This window comes from Xenopus laevis, chromosome 9_10L, assembly GCF_017654675.1.
Source record: "Xenopus laevis strain J_2021 chromosome 9_10L, Xenopus_laevis_v10.1, whole genome shotgun sequence".
Taxonomy (NCBI): Eukaryota; Metazoa; Chordata; class Amphibia; order Anura; family Pipidae; genus Xenopus; species Xenopus laevis.
In genome coordinates, this window is record NC_054387.1 from 29,817,482 (window position 1) to 29,844,220 (window position 26,739).

Below are 26,739 nucleotides of genomic sequence, written 5' to 3' on the forward strand. Positions count from 1 at the left end.
GGGGTTAACCTTTGTCTGAAGATGCATGTTTACATATGGTTTTCACTGAAAGGGTTAAACCTTATGGGGATGGGTGGGGGCCTGCTACAGGGAGGGGCTTGATGTCCCTTATATATATCTGGTGTTTGGGGTGTCTGTTAGCTCCTGAGGAAGTGGCGAGAGCCATGAAACGCGTTGAGTGAACAGCCCTTTGTTTAGTGTGGGGCATGCTTTTTCATACTACCATTTTAAAATGCTTGAATAAAGGTTTATATTTTTAATTTTTCTACCTCCTGGATTCCTTGGTGCTGCACCTACAAACTCACTCTCTCTTTGGAAGCAACCGTTGGGATCTTCGGTTTTGTGACATGCACAGGTGAATCCTAGTACCTGGTAAGTGCTCCCACTATTTTTTGCAAGTTTTGTATCTACCTAAGAGGATCCCTCGGTGGTTGTAGCACCCGGTACACATTTTTTGTTACTCTTTTTCATGGTTATTGAACTTTTTATTATACCTTTGATTGGATCGTTGCATGCTACCTAATATGCCTCCTCCCCTCGCAACCAAGGTGGATCAACACAGACTGCGGCAAGCAGAAATTGTATTTGCAGAGACATTGACTAATGAGGGGTTAATGGAGGAGGATTCTTTACCTGATGCACAACATTTATTCCGTTCATTAGAACGTAATATGAAGCGAGAAGTCCGTTTATGGTGGGATATATCCTCATTGGAGAACTATATTAAATGTAACCGCATACCTCGCGGCCTGAGAATTAAAAAGTATCCTACCTTTTCTGATATATCAGCCGAGTTTGTAACTGCTTGGAACTTAGTACTGACGGATTGCTCCATTAAGCTAATGGGCCTTATAATTGATTATGACAAACAGCAGTTAGAGAAGGTCCAGAGAGACATTACGGACACTCATAATACTTTGCAGTCGGCTAAATGCACTGGTTTTGATATGACCTTGTTGGATACTCTTTCAAGACAGATTAAGCAGTTTGAACATACTGTCAAATCGGGAAAGAGAGAGAAGTTCCAGAGGGATAAACGGGACTATGAGAACGGCCAGGTGTATGTCTGGAGGGGTAATGATTCAACACTCACCCCGCAGAGAGCTGGCGCATGGAGTTCCTCCTATGGTGGCACAGGGCCACGATCCATACTCAAAAGAGATCGTGCCGTACACTTTAATGAGCGTGGGACAGAGGCATCGTATACTCGCACACCTCCCCCCTCCCCTTCTTCTTCTTCTTTTTTAAGGTCGGACCCCGAGACCCCAGACAACGATTGGATAGGGGAGCCACAACCATACTATCAGAGGCATCAATCCACGCCAGGGTTGGACCCGATGAGAACCCGCAGCTATGGAAGAGGAGGAGGAAGAGGCGAGGTGGGCGCAGGTATGGAGCAGCCGTTTCAACAATGGCGGCCGGGGAGAGGGTCCCGGTCCAGACGGCGGTGATTACCGGAGAGGAGGGAAGTCTTTTACCAAGTTTGGATGCATCTGGGTCGGCCTCACTGAAAACATCGACTGTAAGTGATTTGAACAATGTTATTAATCTATCATCAAGAGTGTTGACACGAGATGAACTATCTGTCCTTTCACGTGGACTTAACTTCATCCCGGATTTGAATAGCGATATATTTTCATTGATCATGGACTTGAATAGATTTGTGAGGAATTTGACTTTGAAACGACATTTTGCTTTAATGAATACTAATACCGAGGCTGAGGATATGGGAATATTGATAACTGATGATTCTGCTGCTATACTCAGTAGCCCTGATGATACTATGATTGATCCTATTAATTCGGAATATGAGGGGTTAACTGGGAGTGTTGATGGGGTACCGACTACGGATCTATATGATTTTGATGATTTAAGCACTCTAAATATTTTATGTCAATTGAGTGAGGAGAGTAATCAGGGATTAGATGTGGCAGTTAAGCATTCGGGAATGCGGAATAAATCTGATTTTTATCCAATTAACTCTAGAAGTTCGCAGATACATATGTTTCAAAAATTGGTACAATCTGATATAGAAAGGAGTTTGTGTGGCAGTAATAGAAATAGATGCAAGAATTTGACATCAGGTGAATTTAAGGCTATGATGGAACTCAGTAATGACAATACAATTGTGGTGAAACAGGCGGATAAGGGGGGATCTGTGGTGGTCTTAGATGATGTATACTATCGTGAAGAGATTCTACGTCAGTTGAATGATAATAATACGTATATACGTCTTGATCGTGATCCAACTACTAAATTTAAGGAACGGTTGGAGGTCATTCTTATGGAGGGTTACAAGGATGGGGTACTTTCCAAAAATGAATGGGAATGTCTGAAGTGTGAATCCCCGGTGATACCCATATTCCATGCACTGCCCAAGGTGCACAAATCCTTGGAGCAGGTTAAGGGGCGCCCTATTGTAGCAGGCATTGGGTCCTTGGGGTCAGGTTTGTCTGCCTATGTAGATAAATTGTTACGCCCCATAGTTGAACAGCTACCCACTTATCTTAGGGACACGACAATGTGTATTAATAAGATACAGGGCACAAGCTGGAAGTCAAGCTATAGGTGGTTCTCGATGGACGTGGTAGCTTTATATTCGTCTATTAACCATGCCTTAGGGATGGAGGCGATTAAATATTGGCTACATGGTGAGTCTCGATTCCCCGACGTACAATGCAATTTTATACTTGACTCAGTTAATTTTCTGTTACACACCAATTATTTTTTGTTCGATGGTCATTTCTTCCTTCAGCAGTGTGGGGCGGCGATGGGGGCCTCGTTCGCTCCAACGTATGCTAACTTGTACATGGGGTGGTTTGAGCAACTCCACATTTTTCAGGCCCCCTACCACTTTCGGGGTCATTTGGTTAAATTCTTTCGCTACATCGATGATTGTATTGGTATTTGGGATGGAGACGAGGAGTCTTTGGAGGAGTTTGTCCGATATTGCAATGGGAGAGTGCAGGGTCTTGCCTTTACCATGGAGACACATAAGTTACATATTCCGTTTCTGGATGTCCTATTCTCAGTGGAACGGGATGCAGTGGTCACTGACCTATATAGGAAACCAATTACAAGGAATACACTACTACACTCTGACAGTGCCCACCCCCTTAGCTGTAAGAAGGGAATCCCGGTAGGGCAATTTATTCGCCTACGTAGGATTTGCTCGTCTTGGGAGCGGTTTAATGTGCAGGCAATGCAACTTTGGGACCGGTTCTTGGAACGAGGTTATGAGAATGAGGTAATCAGGGAGGCGTATGAGAAGGCAGTCTCGCTGGATAGAAAAGCCCTTTTGGCTAGGGACAAAGATCGTAGACGGGGAACGAGTCGTAAAGACAGTACGCTACGGTATTGCACTACTTTTGATAGAAGCACCAGACTCATTAGAACTAGTGTGAGTAAATACTGGAATGTTTTGAGGCAGGATCCGATATTGGCGGCTGTTTTAGACCCCCACCCCTCTTTTGTGTTCAAGAGGAATAGGAATTTAGCGTCATGGCTGTCGAAAAGCCTTTATGATTCCAGAAGGGGTGGTAACAATAAGACATGGCTTAGGTATAAGGGGAACTATAGATGTGGCAGAATCAGGTGCAAATCTTGCCATTATCTACTTGTTTCAAAGGAATTCAGATCAACGTCAACGGGGAGAACTTATGGTATAAGGAGATATTTTAATTGTGCCTCGATTGGGGTGGTCTACCTTGTCACATGTAGCTGTGGGGCCCAATATGTGGGTAAAACTGTAAGAAGAGCGGGTACACGGATACTGGAACACCTTTCCTCAGTGAACAGAAAGGACACTAAGTCCGCAGTGGCTAAGCATATACTGGACAAACATAATGGGGATATTAAAATACATTACCAGGTTATTGATACAGTTACAGTGGGACCAAGGGGTGGGAATTTGGATAAATTGTTACTACGTAAGGAGGCATACTGGATATATCAGCTTAGGTCAACTGAATCTTTTGGGGGGTTGAATAGGGAGTGGGAGGTTTCCTGCTTCTATTAATTCTTGGCGGATCATTGTTCATGATATCATGGGGTTTGGATATTCAATCCATTGAGTCATTATTAAGATACACTGATAATGTTTGTATCCTTTATGTTAATATGCTGATAATGAGTTAAATGTTGAATGAGGGATACATTTCGTTATATTTATTTATTTCGGGGATTATTAGGGCTTTCTAGATTTATATTACATAAGCGAAATGGTTATTACATCAATGTTCACTTTTTTGGAGTCTTTAGCTACTATTAGCAACAGTGTTTATCTGGAGTGGGAGAGATAAGATGAATACTATGTATTGCTTTTTACGATGATTCGTTATATTGTGTTTGGTTTTATTTTATTGTATAGGTTTTGAGTATTAATGTGGGGGTTAACCTTTGTCTGAAGATGCATGTTTACATATGGTTTTCACTGAAAGGGTTAAACCTTATGGGGATGGGTGGGGGCCTGCTACAGGGAGGGGCTTGATGTCCCTTATATATATCTGGTGTTTGGGGTGTCTGTTAGCTCCTGAGGAAGTGGCGAGAGCCATGAAACGCGTTGAGTGAACAGCCCTTTGTTTAGTGTGGGGCATGCTTTTTCATACTACCATTTTAAAATGCTTGAATAAAGGTTTATATTTTTACACTGTATGATTGTAACTAATTCGAGCCCAAAAGGACTTTTTACAAAACCAGATATATTACTATTAATTAAGGGCTAGGCTCATCATGTTACTCCCCACAGCAGTGGACTTTCCTATGTAATTACACTAGAGGGTGTGGTTGACTCTTTTTAGTGTATGCTTGTTTGCATTGTGGATATCACTTGATAAAGGGCTTTGCCCGAAACATGACGTGAAATAAAACTTTTTGAAGTAAATCTGCAAGTGCAGGCTCTACTTCACTTATACCAACATATTTGCCTTCTATGGACAAAGGCAGGACAGAAGGCACGTAAAAGGCAACACTTGGAACCAGTTATTCAGCCAGTATTTCACTGGCCTGGCTGGTAAAAATGCTGCTTGGTGACAATGTTATTAATAAGGAAAAACCATAAAAATATAGGATTGCCGGTATTTTTTTCCAGAAAAGGTGGCAACCCTACCAGTAGTTAGTCCTGGCTCTCCTCTTGGGTAGAACTGAGCCACTAGCTAAGCTGGTGTGACTGACCCTAAAAGGGAAGAGGCCTAGGGTTGCCACCTTGCCTTTATTTTACCAGCTTGATGCCTTATTAATAGGGAAAAAGAAAAAAATATAGGAAGGCCATGGTCACAGGACAGGCAGTGCCAAAATCTGGAGTCAGAACCAAAATCAGTACCAAATCGAGGGGCAAAGCATAGTCAGCAGTGTCGGACTGGCCCACCAGGATACCAGGAAAACTCCCGGTGGGCCTAGGTGTCAGTGGGCCCTCATGCTGCTAAATATTTGGCCTATTTCATTGCCATTCCCTATTTCTATGAGAACAAAGGGGCAAATTCACTAAGCGCTGAAGCGCCTAACTTCGTAACTTCGCTAGTGTTACTTCGCACCCTTACACCCGGCGAATTTGCGCAACGGACGTAACTACGCAAATTCACTAATGCGCGCATTGTTCTGAACGCTACCTTTTATGCTAGACTTCCTTCGCCACCTCAGACCAGGCGAAGCGCAATAGAGTAGATAGGGATTGCTTCAAAAAAAGTTAACATTTTTTCTAAGTCCCAAAAAACGCTGGCGTTTTTTCTTTATTATGGGTGAGGCTGAAAACGATCGAAAATTTTTTGGGGCTCCCCTCCTTCCCCCCTACATTTCCTAACTCATGGCACCTTAACTATACAGTGGGCACATGTGTAGGGCAAAATAAAAATTTTATTTGCTGTTTTGAAGGTTTCCCAGGCTTGTGTAGTTCTGCTACATATACCTCCATTGTAACTTCAATTTGGCGCGTATGCAAATTAACCATCGCTAGCGTAACTTCGCTTTGCTTGTCGAATTAACACTAGCGCAACTTCGCAACCTTACACTACCCCTGAGCGCAACTTCGGATTTTAGTGAATTTGCGGAGCGCAACTACAAGTCTTAGTGAATGTCCCACAAAGTCTCTAAATAGGTGGAATAATAGATTATAGTATGTAAAGAAAAGAGACTAGGAGAATAGAGTTTGAGTGAGGAGAGGAAGAAAATAGTACTGAGACTGGGCCCCTGGTCTAAAAACTTTTGGTGGGCCCCTGATCTAAGGTTTTTTGGTGGGCCCCTGGTGTCCCAGTCCGACACTGATAGTCAGGGTCAAAGGCCATGTCAGAATCACAACAGGCGGTGCAGTACGGAATCAAGAGACAAAACATAGTCGGGTTTACAAGCCGGGTCAGAATACCAAAGTATCAGGTTCAAGAAAGGATCTGAGAGAATCATCAAAGTACAGGCTAGGGTCAGGACTGGCAGCAGACAAGGCAGGAACAGGGACAGGCAGGGTCAAATACAGAAGATTCACACTAGAAATGCACCCAGGAACTCAGAAATAGACTTACGTTGGGCAATGAGTAACTGCCCAAGGCTCCTTTATATTTTTAAATTTGCGCCAAGGCACGATGTCATGATGCTGGCACGTGTCAAACCCAGAAGTGCGCATGTAAAAAATGCAAGGCTGCGGGCATCCCCGCCACCCCGCTGGACCACCTAGAGGGGGCCACTGGACACCTAGGCTTGTAAGGGAACCTGGTATGGACCCCTAGGCTTGTTAGAAAACGTGGAAAAAAACTGCTTAACAAGCTGATCAGCCCTAACGTCAGAGGTAGGGAAGATCTCTCCTCCGGTCCATAACCTTTCCAATGTACGATAAACTGTAGTTTACCTCTGGAAAGGCGAGAATCCACCAACCTTTGAATTTCATATTCAGACTGACCTTCCACAGAAATTGGAAGAGGAGAAGAAGAAAACTGTCATACCACTCTGGCAGGCTTTAACATGGACACATGAAAAGCATCTGAAATTTTAAATTCAGGAGGCAGTTTTAACCTGACAGAAGTGGAATTAATAACCTCAGATACAGGAAAAGTACCAATAAATTTGGGACTTAATTTGGCTGAAGGTACTTTTAAAGAAATATTCTTAGAAGACAACCAGGCCTGAATATGTTAGATAGGAAGAGTTCTGCAAGGCATTTGGCAGAAGGGAGGGTGGGAAGGCGAATGAAATGGGACATTTTACTGAAATTGTCCACTACCACCCAAATAACAGTGTTCCCTTTAGAGAGAGGTAATTCCACAATAAAAAATCCATGGATATGTGGGTCCATGGCTTTTCAGGAAGCGATTGTAACAGCCCCTGAAGTAATGACCTAGAAGGTTTAGAACATTGACAAACTGGGCATGAATTTATATAATTGCCAACATCCTGTTTCAAAGTTGGCCACCAAAGTGTGTGAGACAGAAATGAAGGTCTTCGTGTGGCCGGATGTCCAGCTAGTTTAGAATCATGAGTTTCAACCAGAATAACCTCATGAAGGAACAAAAAGTTTGCCTGGAGGCATATTGGCAGGAGCATTACTCTGAGCCTTAGACAATGAGGAAGACAGATCTGGACTCAGAGCCGCCAAAACCACTTCATTACCCACAATATAGTCTGGTTCAGATTCTTCTCTGGGACTGGAGGCAAAACTTCTAGACAGGGCATTCGATTTATTATTCTTATCTCTCGGCTGTAATAACAAAATTAAAGCGGGTAAAAAACAAAACCCATCTGGCTTATCTGGGATTTAGGCGTTTAGCGGATTCAATATACAACAGGTTTTTATGATCCATAAAGACTGTGACTACATGTTTAGTGTCCTCTACAAGATGTCTCCATTTGGAAAGCCCACTTGAGGGCCAGCAATTCCCTGTTAACAATATCATAGTTCACTTCAGCAGGCGAGAATTTTTTAGAAAAAACACACAGGGATAAACCTTATTGGTAACAGGGTGCCATTGAGACAAAATTGGCCCTGCATCGATTTCATAAGCATCCACCTCCACCAGAAAAGGACAGAGTCTGGATGCCGCAGTACCGGGGCTGAAATAAATGGCTCTTTTAAAACTTCAAAAGCTTTTATCGCTTCTCTAGGCCACATACTGGAATCAGCCCCCTTCCTAGGGAGAGCCGTGATGGGTGTCACTGGCTTAGAATTTTTTTTAATAAAATGTCTGTAATAATTAGCAAATCCTAAAAACCTCTGGATCAGAGGTTTTGTGCCCAATCTAAGATGGCCTGGACCTTAGCTGGCTCCATTTCTAAAACCTGCTGGGACAAAATTAACCGGAAAACACCTCGAATACACATTTATTGATTGGTGATTTTGCCTCAACCTGCGCAATACCTCATGGACATGGGTACGGTGATCAGACAGATCAGACAGACTAGCAGAAAATATTAGGATATCATCATCATGGTTTACATCTTATTAGTTATAACAGAAACATACACGACTTTCTAGCAGTAACCTTACTACTATTCATACAATCAACCACCTTTGATTTGTTTTCCCATGTCTCTTTCCCTTGGCAATGATTACTCCCAGTTTCTGTATTTATTTACTCATATTTAGGGAGTAAGCCTCGTCTGCTCTAAAGAGCAGACAACAATTCTCATTTTCTTCAACAACTCTTTTATCTTATATCTCTAATTCTCTTATATCTCATATACGGTACTTCTCTTATCTCATTTATATCACTACTGGGGGCACCCCCTCCCCAGCTAGTGGCTACAACAGTTGTACAAGGCCAATACAAGAATACAAAAAGCAAAACCAATTATTAGCCAAGTCAAGGTTTTCTACTGAATCATGTCAGAACGGGGCAATGGTTATTGCTGTTTAGGGCAGGGCCGCCCCGGCCATGAGGCAAGGTGAGAACCTTGCCTCAGGCGGGACCGAGTGGCCAGTTACCAGGGGCGGCAAAAAGCCACCTCTGGTAACTTTAAGAGCCGAATTTCCATTTTTTAAAATTTTTTTTGGAAATTCTCTCTTCTAGTGCAGCAATCGAAATACCGCTCACTGCACTAGCAATGCTGCTGCCTCAGGTGGTTTCAGGTCACACTTCTGTGAGGAGCTAGTTTTTGTTTGTGGCAAATTGTCCTAATCAATAACAAGTAATCTTACAATCTCCCCTTCTGCAGTTTATATCTTAATACTATAAAATGAAGCAGCTTAGGATAAGGGCACACAAGCAGATTCGGGGAGATTAGTCGCCCTCGGAGACAATCTCCCGGAACTACCTTCCCCTACCTTCCCACCGGCTTTACTGAATAAATGCCAGCATCGTTTTCCGAAAGTCATCCAAAGTTTCCTCATAAGGCAACTTTGCGCGACTGCAGAAACAATAATCGCTGCTCGTGCCATCCCGCTGGTGATTTTTCATTATAGCCAGCGGGAAGGTAGGGGAAGGCAGGTCCCGAAGAAGAGGCAATTTGTCATCGGGGCAACTAATCTCCCCGAATCTGCTCGTGTGCCCTTATCCTTAGTCCAGTGTTCCCAACCAAATCTTCTTTAAATAAACCTTTTCAAAAATTCTCTAAGTCACAAGTGAACACTTTCCCTAGCTACTTCCTAATGCATTATTTTTCTGAGAAGGCCTAGCGAAAGACAATCCTCTGACAACAAGCACAAATAGGGTCACTCTCTTTTTCTTTACCAGAGCCACTAATTACGCTTAACCATCCATCAAACAAAATTTTCCTGCCTAATCTAAATAGGAAACAAACACTGTCAACACACTAAAGCAATCATTACAACAGTCAATCTTATCAAGACGTCTACTACTTAAACAACTGAGAGTGAACGGTTAAAATCCAGCCTTATAGGGAGACAGAAATAGTACATCAATCAATAAGTGAGTGCAAAAATAGGTAAAAGCTTACCTTGTGAGCCCATTTTGTACACAATTATGGTTGACAGTCCAAGATTCCATCCTGAGGTACGGTGGATCACACTTCTGACTCCAGATGAAGAGTTCGGTAGTTAAACTCCCACGTAATTACCACATCTGGACACATGGATAATGCTCAAAGGTGCACCAAACTGCAGATTAGCAAAAAAGCAATCAGACAGGTCTGAACAGTGGCTCGGCCCTCTTCACACTGTGTAATACAATTGTGAGACGCGCCGGGAGATTGCCGAAGTCTCTTACCTCCCGATGCGTCTCTCCTAGGGTGTTGGTGTGCAGGTACGCACTTCCTTGTCCACATCTAGAATGGCGCTGGCGTTTGACGCCGAGCGCCATGACATCACTAGAGGCGCCGGATTTAAATTTTTGCCGCTAAAACTCCTTTAAATGGCCAATCTTCCATTTTGATGGTGTCCAAGCTGGTTTCAGTTCTCTGTTCATGCCGAAGCATTTTGATTCTGATTTTGTTTTCTGGTTTTGACTTCTGCCTGACTTGTGACTTCGTTTCCTACCTCCTGCCGTGACCCCTTTGCCTGATTCTGACTACGTCTTTTCTAAATCCCTGCCTGTACCTCACTTACGGACTTGATTCTAGTTACGCACTTCCTTGTTGGTTTCCGCAGCAGAAATCCAGGGTCCCCAAAAGGGTGTCGGTGAACACTGGGATCCACAGGGTCCACCTGTGCGTCTGAAGGTACCCATCACTGTGCAAGGTTCCCGATAACGTGAACGTTACAATAATTTTATACCAAGGTCAAAACATCATCAACATTTTTGATTACGGAACATATTTGATTCAATTTCATATATAGGTTATTATATCACATATTTAATTTTAATTTATTTCTCGTTTTTTTTTATACAGACATTATCTCAGCACCTAAAAAAACCTCAAGAAATTGCAGACATAATATCCTTGAGACACTGAGCTGTTTTCAACTGTTTTTCAATGTCTTTGATTGTTTCATGGCTTCTTGATAAGAACGACATACCACAGCAAACACTTTCTGTTCCTATTTTCCAAATGAATTCAATATCACAATTCAGCAGTATTAAGAGCATAAGCAGCTTGACCTGTCTTTGAGGCCTGTTGCTTATTTTTTCTGATCTTAACACCTTTTTCTCTATAATAATAATAATAATAAAACAGTACCCTGTACTTGAGCCAAACTGAGATATAATAAATCCTTTTTTGGAAGCAAACCCAGCCTATTTGGATTTATTTAATGTTTACATGATTTTCTAGTAGACTTAAGGTATGAAGATCCAAATTATGGAAAGACCCATTATCCAGAAAACTCCAGGTCCCAAGCATTCTGGATAAAAGGTCCCATACCTGTACTGGAGTTCTTCTGTTGTAATTTCAAAGAAAATTATTTAGATTTTTAGATTTTTAATCAGCAGCTCTCCAGTTTGCAAATGTAGCAATCTGGTTGCTAGGGTCCAGATTATTCCAGTAACCATGCATTGATTTGAATAAAATACTGGATTATAAATAGGAGAGGCCTAAGTAGAAAGATGAGTAATAAAAAGTAGCAATAGCAATAAAAGTGTAGCCTTACAGAGCATTTGTTTTTATATGGAGTCAATGACACCCCATTTGAAAGCTGGAAAGAGTCAGAAGAAGGCAGCAAATAATTCAGAAACTATAAAAAATAAATAATGAAGACCACTTGAAAAGTTGCTTAAAATGTATTCTATAAAAGTTATCTGAAGGTTAAACCACCCTTTTAAGATGATCCAATATTTTTTCTCATCATCTCTACCAGCTGGAAGCCAGCCACGCAAGATTTACTTGTTCAACTTGATAACTGTGAGTCTTCAATACAAATTGTGTAATTTTGATATAGATCTTATCATTTAGCCACACGTAAGTCACCAGAGTGCATTGATCAACACTGGGACAATTTTTATTTGAGCAATAAATAATGTTTTCATTGTTTTACCTGCAGTTGCTTAAAAAATGCTAATTACTTAGTGGTTGCTTTCGGATACTTCTGAAGTGTAAATTCACTCAGTCTTGAGTAATGAGCCATACTTGTCCCTTGTTACCTACTTTTGGGGCAAATAAAAAAATGGCCTAAGATTTGTTATCTTGATATAGGGAACAGCTGGAAGCTAGCTAGGTAGCTAATGGTTTGTGATACATGTAAACTTGGGGGCAGTTTTATTAAGGTTCGAATTGTAAATTCAAATTTGAATTTTCAAGTTGGATTTTTGGTCAAAGCTCACAAATTGGAGTTGGGAATAATCCAAACTTGAATTCAAATTTGAGATTTATCTCAAACAACCTCAAACAACCTCGAATTTGATAGCCACCTAAAACCTGCAGAGTTCACGCAGAAGTCAATTGGGGGAATGTAATAAAAGTGCAAAACCATTCACACCAAGAATAAAAATCCACATCTCGCATTGTAATATTGTTCCTTAAAATGTTATTTTTAATTGCGCACTCTTAAGAAGTGCTTGAAGGTGTTGTAATCTATTGGAGCAAACGTAATGACTTTTTCAGTAAGAAGTTTTATTACATTTACTGCGCTTTGGCGCAAACTATAAAATTCACAAACGGTCTTCCACTGTCGGAAGTGGACGCTACACAGTTTCTGGGTTCGCAAAAGCTATTTTAAATTCGTGCAAGGCAAAATTTGTTCACGCAAAGACATAACTTTTCACATTGCAAATAATTTTTCCTTTACCGACTTTTATTACATTCCCCCGAATGTGACCAGTGCAATTTTACTACTATTTATTAAAGTACCAAAATGATTCCGCACATTTCTCTTTATTGTCCACTAAGGAGGAAGGTGGCTTTTAACAGTTGTAACCCTTGGGGGCACATTTACTTAGGGTTGAATATCGAGGGTTAATTAACGCTCGATATTCGACCGTCGAAGTAAAATCCTTCGACTTCGAATATCGAAGTTGAAGGATTTACCGCAATTCGTTTGTTCGAACGATCATAGGAAAAATTCAAAGGACGATTCGAAGGATTTTAATTCATCGATCGAACGATTTTCCTTCGATAAAAAAATACTTAGGAAAGCCTATGGGGACCTTCCCCATAGGCTAACATTGTACCTCGGTAGGTTTTAGGTGGCGAAGTAGGTGGTCGAAGTTTTTTTTAAAGAGACAATACTTAGACTATCGAATGGTCGAATAGTCTAACGATTTTTAGTTTGAATCGTTCGTTTCGAAGTCATAGTCGAAGGTCGAAGTTCGCCAATTTGATGGTCGAAGTAGCCAAAAAAATACTTCGAAATTCGAAGTATTTTTTATTCTAATCCTTCACTCGAGCTAAGTAAATGTACCCCCAAATGTGCAATTGTTTTTTCTGATTTTTGTGAGTATAATGTACCACCAGAGTTTCACATGAACTGAACTGTGGGTATTAACAGCATTATTACTATCCATTTTTGGCCAACCACTGACAACTTGATGCTTTAAGAGCCATTCGCCATCTTAAACCTGTTAAATTGCTGTTTTAGCCTATGGGTGACCTCCTAGAACCCATTTGGAGTCAATTGGTGGACTTTTAATAATCTAATTTTTGTGTGGGAAAAACTTTCATTCGAATTTGATCAAATGCTCTATTGCTTCCATTCGTACAATTCGAATTTGACCGAATACAGACCTATTTGATAGAAAACTGACCTATTTGGCCAAAAAAAAACTTTGACTGCATTTTGGGGCATTTTTGAATTCGACTTTCGAAGTTTTTCAAATTCAAAATTCGATCCTTGATAAATATGCCCCTGGGTGTGTGATCATACCAGGAACGCTACACTATTTTTGTATACTGTTTTTTCCCATCTCCCCTTTTTTAAGGGACACCACAACCTGTGGATTTGGAGCTTATTTATATAAACAATAGTAGTATTTCTGAAGCAAACACACCAGCTTTACCAGTGCAGGGCAACAATGCATTTTATTTTTATTACTTTAAAACACTTATTTTTTTATGTTACAGTTCCTTTAAAAAATATATTATTCCAGTTGAAAGGTCATTCCAGTCCATTCCAGGTAAAAAAAAAAAACCTCCATAACTCGACCCTTGCTAAAGAACTCAAAAAGGAAGGAACAGCCTTCAGCATAAGTTCTACATGTTAAACTTAGCCCCTGGAAAGTTTCTGTATGTGCAGTTTCTACTTTACTTCATTAGCAAATCTTTTTACATTCACGGTTATATTGTCTTGCAAATAAAACAGGGATCCCAGTACAACTGGCCTCAGCCTGTTTAATCCGTCTCTGTGCTCCAATCTCTATTGCTAAAGAGATAACAGCTCTTAGTGTTATAACTTCTGGCCTTTAGCACTTCTGGGGGAGAATTTACATAAGTGGAGTTAAGGTGGCCATAGACACAAAGATCCGCTTGTTTGGCGACATCGCCAAACGAGCCGATCTTTCCCCGAAATGCCACTAACGGGCATGGCTATATTGGGCTTAATCTGAACGTTCGTACCCACTATATTATTATTAATATTATTATTATTTTGTATTTATTTGTTTCAATACCACTGTCAACAAAAACAAAGTCATGTCAAATTAAACATATATTTCTTTAGGAAGAAATAGGAGCCACACTTTAAGGGGCAGATTTATCAAGGGTCCAAGTGAAATTCGAATTAAAAAAATTCGAAAAATAGTCCAAATTCGATTTGGATTTGAAAAAAAAATCGTAAATTCGAATATCGAAATTGATCAGGTACTGTCTCGTTAAAAATTCGACTTTTACCACTCGCCATGTAAAACCTGCTGAATTGCTGTTTTAGCCAATGGGGGACCTCCTAGAACCTATTTGGAGTCTTTAAAAGATCTAAGTTTTTTTTGGAAAAACTTTGAATCGAAAAACTTTGATCTAATGCACCAGAGGAAGGACCAGATGGGTCCGAAACATGTAGTGCGATAATAAAACTACACACTTGCAAAGACTCTCCAGACTTTCTTGTTATTTCATGTTACTGAGGTGGAGATGGCTACTCCATTGGTCTGTGGAAGAGTCTGATTTACTAAAGCTACTGGTGGATCACTGAGGAATACATTTCCAGTTTTCTTTGATCTAATGTGCTGTACTTTGATTCGTACGATTTAAATTTGAATGAAAACGGCCTATTCACTCAGAAAAAAAACGTTGATTATTTGGATAAATTTCAGGTTGGTCTTTTTTTTAATTCGAATTTCGAAGTTATGGGAGTTCCCATTACTTCGAAAATTTGGCCCTTGATAAATCTGCCTTAATAATAGTAACTTTATCATACGGTGGGGAATCCTAAGAGTTGCAGTCTTGCAAAATCTGGGGACCCAGAGTTAAGAAAGAATGCTGTAATGAAGTAACTATTACTGTAACTAGTAATGAAGCACATTATTCTTTGTTTTTCATCTACATTGTTGAAATACCATAAACTGACACATTTGACAATGTATATTCCTATTTTATTTTTCATAACTGCTATTATATACATGTATGCAGCATCCTACAGATATAATGCACTGTTTTTCTAAAAAATATAATAGGGCTCACTCTTTCAAAATAACCCACTCCATCACCATGTAGGATCTGTGCCGAAGTTGGTTACATTGGAGAAATCTTCTTGGTAAAGGGAGCCCACCAAAAAGATGTAACAGCTCTAACTACCAATCAAAATCTGACTTCTGCCTGAAAAGAGACATATTCCAGAGAGGCTGATAGTGATACTATTTTGTTTTCCAGACAAGCAGTTTTGCATAAGCAGTGACTAAAAATGTTTTTAAATTTATTACATATGCCTTTTATTTATATATATATATATATATATATATATATATATATATATATATATATATATATATTTTTTTTTTTTTTTTTTTTTTAACAATGGTTGATGGACATTTAAAACACAACACAATGAAAGCAAAGAAAAATAATACTAAAAAGTGCACCTCCAAAGTATATTTCAAGGGTCATCCACAGTCCCATAGTGGATAATGTCCATGCCCTAGATGGGTAGTTTTCATACTAATTGACAGGCTTTCAGTACCAATTGTAGTGCAAAACATGACACAAGATACAGTGCTTGACAGGAAAGGTAATCCCAGTAATGGGACATGGTTGTTACATGTGCAACTACTGCATATCTTTACTAATTTATAATATCTGGAAATGCCATTGCTCTCATTGTTCTGCATTAGTACATTCTGCATGTATTGTGAAACACACATGGCAAGATGTGACCACCTCATGCAATTAACAAATATCAGGCCATTTTCAATTTATGGAGATTTTTTTTTTCAAATTCAATTCCAGTTTTTTCACCATAGACTATAGGGTTTTATTGTGATAAACCATGAGATACATTTTTCTGAAAATATTGCATCTCAAATTGAATCTCGTCCAAGAGTTTTCATGTGATAAACCTTTTTCTCACTCAATTGAATCTGGCCCAATGTTTTTTTCCAGCTCATAGTTGTTGCTCTTGAGTGGTGGCTTGCCTTTGCTGTTATTTAGGTAACTTGTCATTTCATAGAGGAAAAAACTGGGAAAGAAAGTCACAGAGTTTAGCTCTTGTGCATTTAACAAAGTGGAAAGGAAAAGCACAAAGTTTACTTGAGACTCGGTGCAAGAGATTATACTATTGAGTTCAGGCAAGTGATATTCGGGTCAAGGAAAAACTCAACCCACACCAAACCCTAACCTGCAAAATATTGCCATTGTAGGACCCACAACCAACACGTACAAAAGTCTTCTTATGTGCGTGCCTCTGGTTCTTGGGGAGCAGTGGAGGAGTGTACTTCCCCAGTCTGACCTACAGGAAGCAGACAAACAGGATTTTGATTGGTTAGCAGAGGCCGACATGAAAATTCCCATAACTCAAAAACAAGAATTTGAAATAATTATATATATTTTTAAAATAGCCATTTTAGTTCAAGTTCAAATAAAAAAGATAATTTCACAATAATGCCTCTTTAAAGTTGGGATATGAGCGATTTCTTCAAATTTGTAATGGATGGTCATCTCTTTGGGGCCTTATTCACCAAGAGTATATGCAAGAGAAATAGGACAATCTCTTCAGATTTGAAGAAACATGGTTTAATATTCAGGAGCAGAAAGAGTAATGGTAGACACAATGGATTTGTCTCTTTAGCATCTGAAATACAAGGTTTTAGGTATTAATGTTGAACTTGAACTTGTCATAGTGTCATACTAGAGTCATTACCACTTGTGACTTATTTCTGGGCAAACCAGAGTTGGTCTAGTGGTTTTATCCTGAAACATGGAGCCCCTGGAAGATAGAGATGATTTGTGAAAAAATTAAACTTAATAAAGGCAAGTCTTTATTCATTCTCAATTACTGGATTGCCTAAATGAGTCATTTTACCATTTCATCTTCATTTTTCATTTTTATTTTATGTGTTGGTCTACAGTTAAATCAATTCAGATTGATCGTGAAAATGCATCTTGAAAAAGAAACACCAAGCTGAACAAACTCTGGTCAGCTGACAAATGTATCTGCTTTGATAAATGCTTCAATTAATTTTGAAATTTCCTTATTGACAGGAATATAGATCTGTTAATAACTCTAATTATAACAATAACCAGCCACTACATTACAGGACTAATGTACAAGACTTTATGTACAGAATCCTTTTTCACATAAAGTTATATTAGGCAGAGACCTATCCACTGATGTTGTGCCTGTCCCTATAATCAGGAAACCTGGTTCTAAAACCTGTCTTGATGATGCCAAGATGATTTGCCTCTGAATCCTATAGGGCAAGCAATCATAGCCTAGGGGTGCTGTGTCACTACCCAATGTAGATGTTATGTTTCTCCTCTGGTCAGTTTTGTAAAATTTAACAAACATGTTTGATATACAGTACTAATTTGGGTTCTTTTTGTTGGAGTCCCACACTTATTATCAGTGCCAGTCTACCAAAACCCAACAATACAATAATTAAGAACAATACAATTAAAATGTTTTAAATATTTATAATTATTGTTATGAATTGTTAGACTGGCAAGTCCCCTTTACATGTGCTTATATATGCAAAAAATATGTCCTAATATTTGGCAGCTATGATAAACCCAAATGGCAACTAAAAGGAAATATGCCAGGCTGGTTCCTGAGTAAATGAAAACAGGAATCCCTGGATGTGCTGGATGTGCAGTTTCTACTTAACTGCAGTTGTTAATGTAATGTGATTTTTGATTCTCATTCAACACCCATATGTTTCCACCCACCTTCAGGTTGTTATTCCTGTATTATCTTGCAAATGATGCAGGGATCTCGGTGCAACTGAACTCATCCAGTTAATCCACCTTTGTGATCCAATCTCTATTACACACCTGGGAAAAATGCAATAGAGTGGATGTATGGAATAAAGGCCAAAGGCCCCCCACTGCAAAAGCCTTACCCTTACTTGCATAGCCAACCCTGAAAGCTAACACCTGAGCATGAAAAAGGTGACTCTTATCTTACACATAACTTTTATTAGATACATAATATCATAGTACAGGGCAGACAAACATCCAAGATTAAAAGAAGAAGCCCATGGAAAAAAAAGATCACAAAAAATGAATTTTTAGCCAGAGTGAAAATGTCCACTCTTTGATAGGCATGTGATGAGGCTATAGGCTATGCTCTATACCATTCAATAAGGCATAGCATAAATCTAAGTCAAAAAGTGTGGTCTCTGGACCAAATGGTGTGATGGGTAGTATATATATATATATATATATATATATATATATATATATATATATATATATATATATATATATATATATATATATATATATATATATATATATATATTATTTGCAACCCAGTGTGCTTATACCCTCCAAAACCTGCAGAGTAACTATAAGTATTAATAGATGTGTCTGCAAGAAGAAAGCATTGATGTGGCTTAAGCTTTTATAAAGCTTTTTCTCATAAGCATTAACAGAATAAATAAGCATAAACAGCGCAAATGGCTTTGCTATACTTAAAGCTGATAAAACAATGCAAGAACACAGTCAAATTGTTAAAAAAAAACAGAGAATATAATCGTGGTAAGTAAACACAATTATATTTTGCCATATTCTGAACTACATTTCCAAATATGTCACATGCACAAATAATATACAGGTATAGGATCCGTTATCCGGAAACCCATTTTCCCAAAATCTCAAAATTATTGGACAATTATCACCTATAGACTATATAAAAATCAAATAATTCAAAATTTTAAAATATATTTCCCTTTTTTCTGTAAAAAGAAAACAGTACAGGCTGTTCCCGGGTTACATACCAGATAGTGTCTGTAGGTTTGTTCTTAAGTTGAATTTGTATGTAAGTTGGAACAGGTACATTTACTTTTTAAATGCAACTTAGACATATGTTTGTATTAACATAGTATTTATTTTTACCTTTCTGTGCATATTCATTTTTATCTTTCTGTGCTTTGCAGTAGACAACACAGACACCAGAGGGGATTGGGGCAGGTGGTTGTTATGACTTTGTGATAAAAGGAGAGATTGTGGAATATTGAGGAATGTGAATTTAGAATATTGATTAATGTGAGCTCAGACTTGCACAATACAAATGCTTTTCTGATATATGTACTAAATCAACCATTTCTATAAATTAAATTGTATAAGTGGTAAACATCTACTACAGTCTTGTACAAAAGTAAAATAAAAAGAAAGAAACATGCCAGCTGAAAACAAAAGACTCTAAAAATAGATTGGCAGATAATGTCATGGGTGACATCACCAAAATGCAAACCAATCAAGATAAGAATGATTTAGAGGCGGGCTAAAAATGTCTTTAAACAAGTCTCTCAGCTTGGATACAGGTTACATTTTCTGGATTGCTGGAAACAGAACATAAAGACTTGGAGGACATTTCTCAGATGAGTCAAGAAACACGTTTTAAAAAAGCCGGATTACTAAAGAAGATTAAAAAGCTGGATTCAGAAGCTGTCCTGGCTAAACATTCTACATTAAATGTACCTGAGATATTGTCCAAAATAAGAACTGGTAAGTACATTCTCAGATATCTTTCTGAAACCACTCTTATTAATTGTATACGATACAAAGTCTGCAACTATAAACCTCATAATATACTGAGCATAAAAAAACATCGCTGTTTTATGATGTAGTATTTATTTCTAAATTCCACTGTTTACACTGCAAATAATTCACTCTACTATATAAAATGTTATTCCTAGGCCAGTAGAATTGTTATGATATTGGTGTGTAGGTAGCCATCTCCAGAGCCAGAACTTTATGATATAACTGCTTTCAGATATGCTATTGTTTCTTCAATTCAGTGTAACTGAAGTAGTCACAGTAAGACTTGGATTTTTACTATTGAGTGCTGTTAGGATGCTGAGGGGGTGATATCACACTGCAGTGCAGTACAGCAGTAAAGAGCGACTGAAGTGATATGGCTAAGGGCACCTAGGAAAAAACTGACAATGTCTAGTCCCATGTGAGATTTCAAAATTATATATAAAAAAAACCTGTTGCTGTTTTGAAAAATTGATTTCAGTGGAGAAGTCTGCTGGAGCTGCACTATTAACTGATGCATTTTGAAACAAAAAGAATCTTTAAGCTGCAGAGCAATAATTGTAAAACAGCCTATAACTGGAAATGAAAAATATATAAATGTATAATGCAATGTGCAGTTATTTATAGATTAGATGTTAGAAGCAATTGTCCTCCATCCAGTGTCACTTCCTGTTAATACTGTTCTACTGTATTAGTATTAGTATTAATCAAAATTGGTTCCTATATATTTCCTATAATGCTAATTTCTAGTTGTTATCATTGTATCTATAGAATTTTTTCAATGAACAAAAAACACAATACAATGCTACTATTTAGGACAAGTGTTTGCATTAAATGGTATTTTACAGAAATCTATGTACCGTATGTTTGCTTGCACCCATTTCCCCTATAATTGGAAACAATGAAGTAAAAAAAAAGTTCAGATTTTTTTTTAAAACTTTTATAAGCACAGGAAACCTTAATTCTGATGTTAAAATAATGCAATTATATCAGTATGTCAGAAAAGCAAATTGGCTAATTTTTCTGGTGCACTCTTTGGTTGTTATTCTAAGTAGCTACACTGACTCTCTGATATTCTCTGTATTCTAAAAATATATTTATTGATATTTGCATATTATAGGTAGTGAAACTGTGTTACTATGGGAGACGCAGTTGTGGATGATGGGCCATCTGACATTAAGGCTCCTGATGGCGGATGGAGCTGGGTCGTCCTCGTTGGCTGTTTCGTGATCACTGGATTCTCCTATGCATTTCCCAATGCCATCAGTGTCTTCTACCATGAACTGATTGCTGAGTTTGAGATAGGATACAGTGACACAGCATGGATTTCTTCTATTCTACTGGCTATGCTGTATGGGACAGGTGAGTTGGATCATATATTTTGGATCATTTTTTTATTGATTAAAAAACTGCTAGAAATACTAAAAACATTACCTTACCTTAAAGGCTAGAGTTGAATATAAACTGTATATTTTAAACTGAACACTTTATAAAATGTGTTAAAATTGTAGAAAAAATTAACCATTTTTTTCTTATACAGGCCCTCTGGTTGGCATCTGTGTGAACTGGTTTGGGTGTCGCCCTGTTATGATGCTGGGAGGTCTCTTTGCCTGTACTGGGATGGTGGCCGCTTCATTCTGCACCAGCATTATCACTATCTACATCTGTGCTGGCATTGTCACAGGTAAATAACATATCAACACACAACTATTAGCAAAGATAACTGGACAAACAAAACAATTAGGGTCTGATTTATTATGGATTAAATTGTAAAATCCAGGATGATTCCCTGCTGTTAGATTGATATTGAGATTTTTAAAGTCTTTTTATTTATAACTGACAGATTCTTCTCAGTTATTGTTTATCATGTCAATGTACCTGGAATAATCAATAGTATATAATTGTCTTTTCATTTGTTTAGGTTTAGGCCTGGCATTGAGTTTTCAGCCTGCCCTGATGATGTTAAATCAATACTTTAACAAGCGGCGCCCACTGGCTAATGGATTGGCTGCAGCAGGAAGCCCAGTGTTCCTATCGGTCTTATCACCTCTTGGGCAAACACTCCTGGATACATATGGTTGGCGTGGAGGTTTTCTTATTATGGCAGGATTAATCTTTAACTGCACTGTATGTGGGGCTCTGATGAGGCCACTGGTAGCTCCCAAGAAGGCAATAGTGGAACAAGCAAAAGCAGACATCAATAAGAACATTGAGAAAAGCCGCAGGAAAAAGTTAATTGATGCCAATGTGTGCAAACATAAAGGATTTGTTATCTACACTTTAGCTGCCACCATTATGTCTTTAGGAATTTTTGTACCACCTGTATTTGTGGTCAATGTTGGTAAAGATAGTGGAGTTCCAGATACAACAGCATCTTATCTCCTCACAATCATTGGGTGTATTGATATCGTTGCAAGACCCATATTTGGCGTTATTACTGGCCTCCCACGCATTCGACCTTACACACCCTACATATTTGGCTTTGCCATGTTATTTAATGGCTTTACTGATCTGATGGGCTCTATATCAAATTCATTTGGAGGACTGGTTGTATTCTGTGTCTTTTTTGGAATCTCCTATGGAATGATTGGTGCGCTGCAATTTGAAGTCCTGATGACTGTTGTCGGCACAAAAAGATTCTCCAGTGCTCTGGGACTGGTCCTCCTGGCAGAGGCCTGTGCAGTTCTCATTGGCCCACCTTCAGCAGGTATTTTTTTAGATTGGTTTTTAAGAATGTATTTCTTTAAAATGAATAGGTATTGGTCCATAAGTTATTTAAAGCTTTAGCATATTAGTTGGTATTTGATTTTTTACTGCGTCTATTGTAAGAGTGTTACCAATGTTATACTTCCACTTAAATAGTTAAAATAATTTATATTCATATACATTTTGAATATTATTAAAGGTTGAGGTTGTATTTATCAGCCATTTATCATAGATTGTGTAGAGCACTGTATGAAAACACTCATATAACAAATTACAAAAAAACCCAAATGCTTATTTTACATGTTTGTGAATTGCAGGACAAATATGGGATGGAACAGGAAAGTACCTATTCGTGTTCATTTTTGCTGGTAGTGAAGTTTTGCTCTCATCTTTGGTTTTTACAACGGGAAATATCTTCTGCATGAGGAAAAAAGGAGAAGAGCCGGACTGTAAAGAAAGAAGTGCAGAGAACGGAGAATGTAAAAAGACAGAAGATAATATGAGAACTATCTTATTATATACTGTGCAAATGAAAATGTTCACCACTGACTTAAAGGAAACTGATCAGAATGAGAATATCAAAACAGAGATTAAGAAAAAAGTGAAACGAATTTGGTTAATACCTCAGAGGGCAAAATAAAGGAAATCCAAAAGCTTATCCTTCAGGAATTGAATAGAGCAAGAAATAGGAAATCTATTTGAATCATGTGTAGGATTTGATCTAAATATTTTTATATCTTTTCCCAATTGATCCCTTCCCACTTGAAGTACAAAAATAGTACTTTAATCTTCAATGGTCTACAACACGCAAATATCTAGGAGTGTACATATCGGAAACGTTGGATACACAGATGTATGCAATAAAGAAAATTTGATTCACTGAACATTGGAGTCAGGGCCGGATTTACATAGTCGGCGCCCCTAGGCCCACTATCGTTTGCCGCCCCTGTCCCCTTCAGGGGAACAGGAGCAATAGGGATTGGCGCACGGGAAATTTAAAAAATAATTGTATCTCCAGCGCATCCCCAGTGTTTTTGAACCAATGTGGGTGTGGTTGGGCAGCATGCCGCCCCCCTAAATTCTTGCGGCGTGGTATAATCTTCCACTCCTTGGTCTAATCAATTTATTTAAAAAGATTCTCCTTTCCAAATGTACATATTTTTTTGGTCAGCCTCCTATTTTACCCAGAAGCTTTTTTCATAAAGTCAAATCCCTTTTGACAACATTATAGCGGGCTGCTTCACTGCCTAGAACAGTTTTCAGTTCAGTTGTTTTCAGATTGTTCCCCAGAAATAAAGACTTTTTTCAATTACTTTCTATTGTTTATTTTTTACTGTGTTTCCAAAATCTAAGTTTAAAGTTAACGTTTAAAATTTTCCCGTCGGTGGTGCTTGAGTCTGGAAGCTCAGGAATTCAGGAGCAGACTCTGAACTGTTACAATTTTGCAACATTTAGTTAATACATTACTCAGCAGCATCTCTTGAGTATTAGTAACTATTGTATCAATTCTAACAGTTGTCTGTAATGAAACCCAGAGATTCTGCTCAGCAGGGACAAAGATAAGAAATGTATCAACTAAATCAGGTGTGCCCAGACTTTGTTACTCTGGGATCTCTCGACACCTGGCCCTCATCAGGAGATCTACCTTGATAAAAATAGTGGGATGTCTATGTATATATATATATATATATATATATATACACATATATATATATATATATATACATATATATATATATATATATATATATATATATATATATATATATATATATATATATATATATATATATATATATATATATAAATGGGACCACCATCAGAAATCGCAGGGCCCCATACAACAAAATTTCCTGGGCCCACCGCAAGCCCCACCTACAGGTCCGCCCTCCCCACCCCTGTCTGTAGGGGACCTCACAGGTCCGCCCCCCACCACACAGTAAAAAAAACAAAAAAAATATTGGTGGCTAGGGTTCCCACATGTAAATAAAAAATAAAAAGATTTTGGTGGTCAGGGCCCCCCATAAACAAACATTTGTGGCCAGGGCCCCCCATTAAAAAATATTGGTGACTAGGACCCCACATGAGAAAAAAAATACCCTCTGGGCCCCTACAACTCTCCCCCCTGTCCCCCCCTGATGGCAGCCCTGTATATATATGTGACAGCACTCCAAGGAATTACAAACAAAAAGAAACGTCGGATATATATTGATTTTTTCGACCAGCACCCAGGTTAAGTTTTTGGCTGAAGGTGTGCGTCCATACGAACTGACTGTATATATAAATATATATATATATATATATATATATATATATATATATATATAGACAAATACAAGATTCCTCTGCACTCAACCCATTATCAATATATTTAAGACAGAGACATTTTGTGCCTACTGCTACTGAAAAATGCCTTACCCTTTAAACAAAACAGGGATTATTTGTCCATATATTGCAATATATTTAAGCTGGCCAACTACGTCAAAGTCATCCCATATCTGGCCAGTCCTATGCTCAATTTTCATTTGATTCATTAAGAATTCTATGGTTTCATTATACATTTTATAAAAGGGACGAATACGTTTTACCTGCAACTTACTAGCTGCTTTCAAAGTAAATATATATATATATATATATATATATATATATATATATATATATATATATATATATATATATATATATATATATATATATATATATATATATATATATGATGCTGAGCGTGACATAACCCAGCTCTGCACCTATAAATTTGGCTCAGGGAGCAGATTTGGACTGAGCAAGACTGGCAGCAGAAGTGGCTCAGGGAAAGAGAGAGATATAGGCAGAGACATTGCTGAATTGTCTCGGGGCCACCCTACTTTTCTGCTTTCATGCACCACCTACTCCAGACCTGGAGCCAGGGCCTTTTTAAAGCCTTGGTGGGCTCTGGGCAAAAAGTCAACTAGCGGGCCCCAACACCCCTGGCGCGAATATCGCGTCAACATTTTTTTAAGCCATGCCCACTTTTGGCAACACCCCAAATTCCACACCTGTTTAACAAAACATTATTCCAATATTAACCAATACTTCAATGTTTCATCTGTCCCCTGTATTTTGCCCTGTGTCTCTCCCCCGTAATTTCCCACAATGACAAATCTGCACCCCCAGTATTTTCTCCAGTGATTCATCTGTCCCACAGTATATCTGACACATATGTTCCCTTATTTTCCCAATGACATTTCTGTTCCCCAGTATTTTCCTCAATGACACATCTGCCCCCCAGTATTTTTTCCTAATGACATATCTGCACCCATTATTTAGCCCAATAACACATCTGCCCCAAATATTTTCCCCAATGACACATCTGCCCCCCAGTGTTTTCCCAATGGCATCTGCCACCCAATATTTTTCCAATAAACTAATCTGGCCACAGCATTTCCCCCAAAGACATATTTGCCCCGATATTTTCCCCAATAACATATCCATCAGTGTCAGACCTGCCCCTGCATTCCTCCCAATGTCACACCTGTGCCCAAAAATGTCAGTGTTATATCTGCTCTAGCCCTCCACCCCCATGTCACATCTGCCCCCAGTATTGCCCGAAGAGGAGAGGGAGGGTTTAAAAGTGAGTTTTTATCATCAAATAATTTTAGTGAGGGGAGGAGAAGATGAGCAACTACAAATTTACTGGCAACTTCAGTATAGGCTGTCCTCAAAAAAATTAAAGATTTTGATCCTCATGGATAACTGAACACCTTCCCTTACTGACATTTCAAAGCAAACAAAACTTGTAACAGCCCCCAGCTTTAGTTCACACGAGGAGATTCGCCTGGCGACTAATTGACTCGTCTTCTGAGCGACTATCTCCCGAACTGCCTCTGAGTTTTTTCCCATAGGCTACAATGAAAAGTTGCCTGCGCTAATGCACACGCGTCGATGCGCTTTCTATAGTCGCCCGAAGTTGTTTATATTGAACAATTCCTTCAATTGAACAATTCCTTGTTTTTTACTTTTAGTTCAGTTGTTTCAGATTTCTGTTTACGATTCCAAACCCATATCTTTTCACCCACCTTCAGTTTGCTATTGTGTTATTGTCTGCTAATGAGTCAGGGATCCCAG

General features: G+C 38.6%; 1 protein-coding gene across 1 annotated transcript; it reads left to right on the forward strand.

Annotated features, from left to right (window-relative positions):
- Positions 1–19,699: 19,699 nt before the first annotated feature.
- On the forward strand, positions 19,700–23,947 carry LOC108701005 (monocarboxylate transporter 4). Its single transcript, XM_018235117.2, has 5 exons — positions 19,700–19,896; positions 21,050–21,291; positions 21,470–21,613; positions 21,851–22,636; positions 22,953–23,947. Exons 2-5 carry the CDS (start codon positions 21,069–21,071, stop codon positions 23,273–23,275), a joined length of 1,476 nt encoding a protein of 491 aa, XP_018090606.1. The 5' UTR covers positions 19,700–19,896; positions 21,050–21,068; the 3' UTR covers positions 23,276–23,947.
- The last annotated feature ends 2,792 nt before the right edge of the window (positions 23,948–26,739 follow it).

Excerpts from the sequence above, each read along its gene's own strand:
- LOC108701005 (XM_018235117.2), top strand. The coding sequence starts at position 21,069 with ATGGGAGACGCAGTTGTGGATGATGGGCCATCTGACATTAAGGCTCCT. Across the intron at positions 21,292-21,469 it reads GGCTATGCTGTATGGGACAG|GCCCTCTGGTTGGCATCTGT; the intron begins GTGAGTTGGATC and ends TTTCTTATACAG. Across the intron at positions 21,614-21,850 it reads CTGTGCTGGCATTGTCACAG|GTTTAGGCCTGGCATTGAGT; the intron begins GTAAATAACATA and ends TCATTTGTTTAG.